The 9044-nt window shown below is 40.9% G+C and overlaps 1 protein-coding gene across 1 annotated transcript; it reads right to left on the reverse strand.

Annotated features, from left to right (window-relative positions):
- Positions 1-1109: 1109 nt before the first annotated feature.
- Positions 1110-7200, reverse strand: LOC109048905 (Krueppel-like factor 6). The gene is made up of 4 exons (XM_042714070.1): positions 6889-7200; positions 4834-5407; positions 4034-4157; positions 1110-2623 (listed from the first exon to the last, which is right to left on the reverse strand). Exons 1-4 carry the CDS (start codon positions 6988-6990, stop codon positions 2572-2574), a joined length of 852 nt encoding a protein of 283 aa, XP_042570004.1. The 5' UTR covers positions 6991-7200; the 3' UTR covers positions 1110-2571.
- Positions 7201-9044: the final 1844 nt, after the last annotated feature.

Here is a 9044-nt window from a genome sequence, read left to right on the forward strand (position 1 = left end):
CAATTCAAATCCAAAGACCTTTATGTCCATTCTGTCCTCACGGCCTTTTTTTCCCACTTTATTCACCAAAGTCTATAAAAGTTCAATTTGAAATATCTTGCATGTCTGTAACCCAAAACAAAGATTAATACTTTGCAGGCTAATAGTTATGGCAGGTTTAGGTGTTTTGGTCAACTCTGCTAAGCACTACTAATAATATTTTATAAATCACTAGCTAATAATTGGTCTTGCAAAACCTAAAAGACTAATGAAATAAAGTGAAGCAAAACAACAAATCAAACTTGTCCGATAAGAATTTCTTATTATTCCAATAAAAAATACATTCATACAGAAATATAACAATTTTGCAAAACAATTTCAAATAAAATTCATATAAAGCAAAAAACAAATAAAAATCTTAGAAAAAGGTTTTTTTTTTTTCATCCTAACTTTTGTGTTTTTATTCTTTTGTACAAATATTCTTTAGACAAGAGGGATTCATGAGAGAAAAGATAAGTGATATAACGTGTTGGTTGAAGCAAGCAAATGGAAAACTTGATTAAGGCTCCATTACCACTCAAATAATATTGGCCACTGTTGGAAAGACACAATGTTCTTGACCCACAAACCCTGGCTGGTCTGATTTAATGGCAGCACAAGCTGCTTCAAGTTACTATCTACATAGCTGCTCGACATGCAACCGTGTCAAACCTCCATCGCTCAAGAAACCAGAGCATGGCACTTATATAAAAGAACAATACTCGAATAATTCAAGCATATAACTATGTACAATAAATTTAATCAATCATTTGGTCCCTGAAAACATCATAGTTTACATTTCAGATCGCAAGAGAAGCGGCGTTCCACTCTACGTCTATAAATTTCCATTGTAAATGTTAAAAGGGGGGGTTGTGATATATCTTTCTCTTTCTGGATGGCTGTGCACTGTTTCCACAACACTGTCGCTGGACTAAAACAACGGCATCCAGACAGGTCAATATCGAACTGGCCGAGTCAGCAGTCTGCAGCAGGCAGGGCCTTCAGCAATTCATTACAGAGAAGCAGTACAAGGCAAGGCCTGCCTGACTGCAGCTTGTTAATTACAATAAATCTTTAGGCATTTCCCCCACCCTTTATTCTTGGTTACAGGGGACGGGGGGTTGGCATTCCACAAACTTTCAGCCTTGTGTTATACAACGGCCTGTTTTCACATTTTAAGAGCTTTTTGCCTTGCACACACCTCCACAGACAGATATCTTGCATCTACAGCGTATTCAAAACGTTCAGTAGATACTAAAACTTTAAGTGCTCTACATCGCGGATTTGACAACATCAAGAAATGCGAGGGCAAATATTAATGAGAAAGAATGAAATCGCATGCTCGAGAATAACAATATATATTACGTATCTACAAGGGCTTGGTTACAGTGGCCTCAGAAATGAGAAAGGTGCATGTCGAGGTGAAACAGAGCCTTAATAAAGCTTTTTCAATCATTTATTTGAGACATTTTGTGACCCCCAATGGGAAAGGTCACTTGCATAAGGCACCATTAAGGCCAACAGTGCATTAACAACAGGTAAAATGGAGATAGAAAGAGAGAATTTAGTTTTCAAGGTGACAAAACGAGTCTTGTATGAAATGGTCACTGATCGATGGGATTCTTCCCTCCACCAGAAAGAAAAATGAGTGGAGAATGATCAATGTTTTTATGTACAATATTGTAACATTTAACCCAATTGTATTTAGCTGCGCTTTATTGGAATCTATCTGCAGTCCCAATTACAAAAAAAAAAAAAATTGTACAAACCCCAATACCATGCAACAACTGTTTATGATAGTGATGTTATAATTGTGTTACATCTCTAAGCACACAGCTTATACAACAGACTACAAATGAGCTTTTGTAGCCTGTCAAATAACAAGCTACCGAACACATTGCACACTTAGTAGCTGCACCGAACACCAAAAAAGCCACTTTCATTCAGGACTGAGCCCCCCCCCCACTTTTAGATGGGGGCAGGGGGTGAAACCCTGGCCGCCACGCCCCCTGCAATCCCAGAGCCCGGGGGCGTCAGGCAGGAGTTCTCAGTCTCACGGCTTCACTCACGGTTCTCGCATACCACGTGGAAACAAATACAGAACTTGTTCCCCAACACCATTCAGCCCACAGCGATACACTGGTACCCCCCTCCCACCCTTCTTCGCACACGGGACATTCATCCGCTCACGTCAAGCAGGTTGTCTTTAGGATTTGTTTTAAAGTACCAGTGTATAGTCCAGGAGTTGTCCCGAAACATCATGCACCATACAACACACCATTCATTCTCTCGCTCTTTTTTTTTTTTTGAAACTTTTTCATTTTTTAATAAATCATCCTCCTCTCTTTGATTCTTCATACATGATTTTGTCCCTTCCTTTTTCGTTTCAACAACCAGTCAGTCCGCCTTTATCCCGGGGCTCATGGAGGCACAGGATATGGTGCAAAATGGCATGCTTTGGCTGGAACACACTCCCCCCATTTCTTGCAGGGCCAGGTCAACCAGGAAGCTGGTCAGGACACAACATATCCCCAGCGTGAAGCTATGGCCCGCTCAGAGGTGCCTCTTCATGTGCAGGGCCAGGTGGTCCGACCTGGAGAAACACCTGGAGAAAGAAACAGCGAGAGGAAAGGTGAAAAACAAGGTCAGGCAGGGGCCACCGAAGTCAAAAAGTATGATCAAAGGTAGAGATCTGTGCATTGCATCACTGATGAGGCCCCTAGTGGCCCTCAAGCTGAATTTGCCAAACAGGAATAGGTGCTATCAAGGCTAATGAAAGGAAAGGTTGGTTATGAGCACAACCAGAGAGAATTAGAATTTCCTGTGTAGAATTAGTAGTTTTGTATTTATAATGAGAAATCTGTGAAATATGCAGAAGAGATTTAAGCTTGTTGTAATCTGTGTTAAAGTGGGTTTATAGACATAACGCATCACATGCCAGGGGAAACCTTTTTTTTTTTTTTTTTTTTGTAAAAGTGGAAGTTTATAGCAGTCAGATAATGATATTATAGCTGTAAAATAAAAATATTATGGAAATTAATAATTTATAAATCAATAATAATGTTTTATTTAAAAATAAAAAAGGAAAATGTATAATGCAGTTTATTAACATTTTCCTGACAATTTTATGCAACATTTGTGTGTGTGTGTGTGTGTGTGTGTGTGTGTGTGTGTGTGTGTGTATTTTTATTTATTTATTTATTTTATTTTTTTGTGTTGGGGTCAGCTATTACTGAAAAAAAAAAGATAAATAAATGATAATATAATTTCTTGATTTTAAAAATTAATTTGGTAATGACTATTAAAGTTTTTTGTTTGTTTGTTTTCATAAAATAACCAAATAAAAATACAATTTTAATAAAACAAAATACAAATAAAATGTTCTCAAGGTTATAATAATCTGAGCACCAGCAACAAACCTTATTGTTGAGGCTCAAGCTGGGAACACTCAATTTTTATTGGTATCTGCAAGTATTAAAAGTACTAAATTATCCAAAGTTTGCTGAAATTTATGAATGATGAGTGTTCAGATTCTACAAAAACAGAACTGCTGGCAGAGACTCTGTGTGAGTCCTGATATGAGAAAATGCTTGATCAAATGTTTTGTGTTAAAGGAGAACTATGAACTGTTTCGCATCCAGTAACTACGGAAAACAAAACGCCAAAAAGGGAAGTTGAGCAAACAATGGTGTTCAAAGCACAAAGCTCTCAGGGAGGGAAATGATTAACAGAGGAAGTGATGACAAACAGGAGAGCCGCGTTTGGTCATAAAACAGAGAATATCAATAAAGTATTGCGCTTTCAAGCATTTAATGCGATTAGGTAATTAAGTGATAAAATCCAAACATAATGGGGCGACTCAGATCGATGAACCAATAAAACAGAATCAATGCCGAATGCAGAATCCGTCGCGTTTCACTGACGCATGCATCAAAGGATCAGGCATGCGGCGAGAGAGACAGACGGCCTTTGATGACTGTCACAGGAAGAGATAGCGAGACAGAACGGAGCGTACCTGTCACAGTGACTGCATTTAAATGGCTTTGCACCGGTGTGCTTCCTGAAGTGTCGGGTTAGCTCGTCGCTCCTCGCAAAGCGCCACTCGCAGCCTTCCCATGAACACCTGTACGGCTTCTCACCTGTAAACAAAAACACAAACACCTTTTAGCTGGGAAACATTCACAAGTCTAAGAAGAATGTGGAATGGCGTGCTCAGTAATGCTTTAAAAAATGCATCTGTAAACAGGATTCATGTTTATGGATCAGTCTACGGGGCGAGTCTTAACTTTAATAAGATCCCTCAAGCTCTCAAGGATTGCGGGAATGCACGGTATGCCAAAAGTCTGCCTCTATGCTGTGTGCGCATAAACAGTGCGGGGAACAATGCACGTCACACAGAGCCTGTTTTGAATGCAATGGGGCCCTTTAAAAAGGGGGCCACCCAGATCCCCATTCAAAAGCCTGTTTCTTTCCCATGACGAAACCAAAACTGTTTTGGTAGAGCAGGTTGTTTTCACCCTGGCTGCCTTTCGTTCCCTTCCCCCATGCGATCCCCCCTGCTTCCTGGCCACGGCCACATTCCAAACAGATTAGGTCACCGTTTAGGCGTGCAGTCATGCGAGGCAAATATTCACAGAGTGACATTAGCCTTGCAGTTGAGGACAGCCTGTGTGAACTCAACTCCATTACACAACCTCGCAGGAGACGTGAAACCTCAGTGAAGTGCGCGAGGTTCCGCTTTCTGTTTGTCGGTTCGTTTTGATAGTGTCAGAGATAATTTGGAGCAACGTCACAACTAACAGAGAAGGTTCTTACCTGTGTGAGTCCGCTGATGTGCTTTTAAGTGAGAACTCTTCGTGTAAACCTTCCGGCAGCCGTTGAAGTGACACCTGTGCACTCTCCTCCTGCCGTCCGGAGAGGCGTCCCCTCCTGCGGAAGCCTTATCCGAGGCCTTCCCCAGTCCGTTTTGCCGGATCTTCACCGGCACGTGCAAGTCAGTCTGCGTGGAGCCCCACACCTGAGGGATGCTGGGCTCCTGGGGCGTCTCTGGCGAGGACGGAGGCGTGCTGATGATGGAGGAACTCAAGTGATGCGCTGACTCCGTCAGAACCGAGCCCAGCGGGTTGGAGGTAAAGATGTGAGTGGGCGAGAGCTCCTCCGAACTGTCAGACGCCTCGCTGCTGGCATCCGAATTCATGCTGTTGGTTTCTAATATTTGGCAGTCCTGATTGTCGTCCTCCTTGACGCTGGGAAGGTTGCCGTTCCCATCTCCCTTATCTCCACAAGCCAAGATGAGCTTGCTCCAAAGATCCTCCTGGCCCTCAAACTTGAGGTCAGATCCAGAGACATACGGCTCGCTCTGCAAATACCTCTCCAGCTCCAGACAAGTCTGATTCAAAACAGAAAACACAGTGTTAGAATGCGCATGACCGATTCAGTGAGTTTCCTCTAACTTTCACAGCTGACTACCAGGGGTTAGTTTGGGTTAACCACACTCAGATCTGAACTTTCACACTTTTTCTGCTGAAATATGTAAAACTGTGTCATGTTGAAACATTACCGAGTATGTTTAAGGCCGATAAAATCAGTATTTTAGGTATAAATACGGCTTTGAGAGCTGTATATTGTCTTTCTGGAACAGTTATCCCCTTGTGAGTCATGCAGACATTTCAGAGTCCTTTTAAGGATGCCACAGAACTTCCTCTGTCGAGTTTCCTCATTCAAACACACTGACGTCCCCTCAGCATACATCTGGACGCATTTTAAACCCATTTTAACGCGTATTAAGTGTGAACGTACCTTATTTGAGTGCATAAGTGGTTATATAAACACTTTAAATTGTGTTCTTCCCTCTCAATATGAGCATTTAGCTGTGCCGTTTAGCTTTGCACATCCTCGATAACCACGACGACGTTTACCGCTCAGTAGCCTACATATGGCCCGAAGAATCTCAAGTTACTGATTCTACAGACTCCCCATCAGGTGAAACGTTTATTCCTTCAAGCGACAGTTCAGACTTCTGTCATTTATTCAACATTATTCCATTTGCACGAAATGTTAGGCAGACTGACAAGTCTCAGTCACCATTCACTTTCGTTGCATGGACCAAGATTCAATGTAAGTGAATGGTGACTGAGGCTGTCAGCAGCTAACATCCTGCCTAACATCTCTTTTTGTTTTCCTAGGAAATAAATAGATTTGAAACCGCATAATAGTGGGGGAATTATGACGGATTTTCATTTTGGCTAAACTATCACTTTAACAGCCTATGCTGGTAAACATTAAGCAAGTAGATGCAAACGCATGTTTAAATGCCAAGAGATGCGTTCATATGGCACCGTGCCAGAATCCCCCAAAGCCTGAGGGAAACTACCTGGATCGGTTTCAACAGATACATTAATACGATCGTGCCAAGAATACGACTGCAACAGTTCAATCACAAGGATATCAATAACAAGCAGCAGAACCTGCTATGACAGTTAATAAGCACCTCCTATAAACCCCGTTATGTGACAGAGCATGTGCTCAACCAGTCTACATATGATTTATTTCCCTTACTAAACTGTGCTTCTTGCGGATTGTAATGCAATATATGTCTGACTCGCAAATCGCGACTCTTCAAAAAGTGGAGAAAAAAAAAAAAAAAAAAAAATACTCCGTATGCCAAAGCAGGGTTAATAATTCAGACGAACAGCTACACGACTGACAACATTTACCGCGCAACTAAGTAACCGAATCAAATACGTCACTTAGAGTGTTACACTGTTTCATTCAGCGCAGCGCTTCGCGGATTGTAAATAACTCGAACCACAAACTATCCGTTCGCCAATCACAGCGTAACTTTTATCCATTTCACTTTAAAACTGTTACCTGTTGCCAGTATTCTTCAAGCGATGGCAATGCAGAGAAATAGCCAGTCTCGTGAACGATCTGAAGTTCCTGAAATATGCTGCACATTGGTAGAACATCCATCGCAATCCCACGTATCAGGCAGTAAAAGACAGAAAGAAAGTCTTGATGAATCAGGGATGAAGTGTGACAAGCAAGCGTCCTCTTCGTGCAATAGCAACGCAGTGCAGCCGTCGCTTTGCTCGGAGTCCGCTAGTCCGTCTGTTGAGCTCACTCTGTATTTGCAAACACTGAACTCACGCAAAGCGCTGCGCTCTGTCAACTTCCCCTATTCAAACCTTGTAGCCTGCTTACTCCCTCGTGATAGCGTGACGTTCCCTCGCAGCGCGTCCAATCAGATGCGAACAGGTTGCGCGGGCGCATATGATATCACTTTAAGCCAATCGCAGCGGGGTGCGGAGTCAAGTCCGTCTTCCTGGTGCTGTGATTGGTGTATTCAACTGAACGGACCTGCACGCTGATTGGACGATATTTTTAGAAGCGTATATAAAGGGCCTGCGCTCAAACCACTCGTTTCTGTTTCTTGTAAACGGAGTGTCGCACGCGTCTCGGTTTGGCCAGTGCGAGCGCTGTAAGCAGTCGGTTGCTTCTCGTGGAGAACTTTAGAGTGTTGTTGAAATACGTTCGGTTTCCATTTGACTTGTTTTTAGCTCCCTTGAGTAACTTCTACAAACAAAAGCAAGGCTTTGTTTTTTTACAAATGCCACAAATAAAATGTCCCTAATATTTGACAGATATCAGTGAAGTGAATGTCTCATACTGCAATAAAATTGCCCTGTAGGCCTGGTAAACATTGGACAATCTCTGAACAGCACACAAGTTTAAGCAATCGAAAATGCAGCCAACAAGATACACTGTGCATGTCAGACATCATGTTGGCTTGAAACCTTCACATCTTTCTCTATTAATGGCCATGATGGGATAGTTTTTTTTTTTTCTTTTCTTTTCTTCTTTTTCTGATTAACAAACAAATCACTAGGATTTATATTATAATAAACATATAATTGATATTTGTTTTTCTTCTTCTTCTTAAAACTTTATAATTGTCTTTGATTGATGAGTCAAATGTCCCTGGCATCATAACAAACAAGTATCATATACATTAAATACACACTATTTGGTGCCTAATTACAAATGATTGAAAAGTGAGTTACAGAGTATTCTTAATCGTGAAAATATGTTAATTAATGTCTTTTAAATTACGTATCACATTATGGACTCCTGGGCGTCATGTGCCAGCCAAGCAGCTGCTTTTGAAATAAATAGGATCTTCATACATTACATCACTTTAAGGTTACATTAATGTTCTAACTTATCCTCCAAAAAACAAACAGAGAATAAGTTGAATAATTAAATAAACAAAAAACTCCACATAGAAATCACTGATGGTGCTGTAGCTGCAGATAAAAGAGTGAAATTTGGCCAGAGCACATTGAGCATGAGTCAGGCGTGAAGGACGTGGTCACTCTGGTAAATGAACACAGCCTAGTGAGCACAGCACTGCCCAGTTGACTTGTGCCCATTCTTTAAATAGCCACTTGTGTGGGGTCTGTCTGGACTAAGTGAGAGGTGAATGATGAACATAATCTGTCTGTTTGGTTACTCGGGCTGAACATAACTTCTGGTTTAGTAGGCCAAATCTGGCAGTAGGTTCAAGTTTAAAAATACTTAACTGATATAAACAGTCCTCGAGAAAAATAAATAAATAAATAAATCTGATATGTAGTACAGGACACAAAACAAGGTTATGTTCTATACTAGTGTTTCCACAGTAAATACCATTAAACAGTATTTAGTGAAAAACATTTCACAGTGTAGCATGCTACATTTATATTGCATGACCTCATTATCCAATTTTGTGTAAAATACATGGAATTACATTCAGGTAATGAATTGAGAAGGAGATAAGTTGGGAATAGAAATGAAAGGTGAAGTGGGGCACATTGCATTGCGGGATACAATATTCTGTGTAGTGCGTTAAAAAATGCACATTCTGGGAAATACAGTAGGTAATCTGGGTATTTTAACCATACAAAATGCATATTGCACCCTGAATATTCCTGAAGCAATAAGAGTATTATATTACACGACACTGAATTTGTAGTAATTTATTTATT

This window comes from Cyprinus carpio, chromosome A24 (genome assembly GCF_018340385.1).
Source record: "Cyprinus carpio isolate SPL01 chromosome A24, ASM1834038v1, whole genome shotgun sequence".
Lineage (NCBI taxonomy): Eukaryota > Metazoa > Chordata > Actinopteri > Cypriniformes > Cyprinidae > Cyprinus > Cyprinus carpio.

What these genes read in the sequence shown, in the direction of transcription:
- LOC109048905 (XM_042714070.1), bottom strand. Translation starts at nt 6,990, where the DNA reads ATGGATGTTCTACCAATGTGCAGCATATTTCAGGAACTTCAGATCGTT. An exon ending in ACATCAGCGGACTCACACAG is followed by an intron (nt 4,158 to 4,833) that starts GTAAGAACCTTC and finishes TTTTGTTTACAG; the next exon opens with GTGAGAAGCCGTACAGGTGT. An exon ending in AAATGCAGTCACTGTGACAG is followed by an intron (nt 2,624 to 4,033) that starts GTACGCTCCGTT and finishes TTCTTTCTCCAG; the next exon opens with GTGTTTCTCCAGGTCGGACC.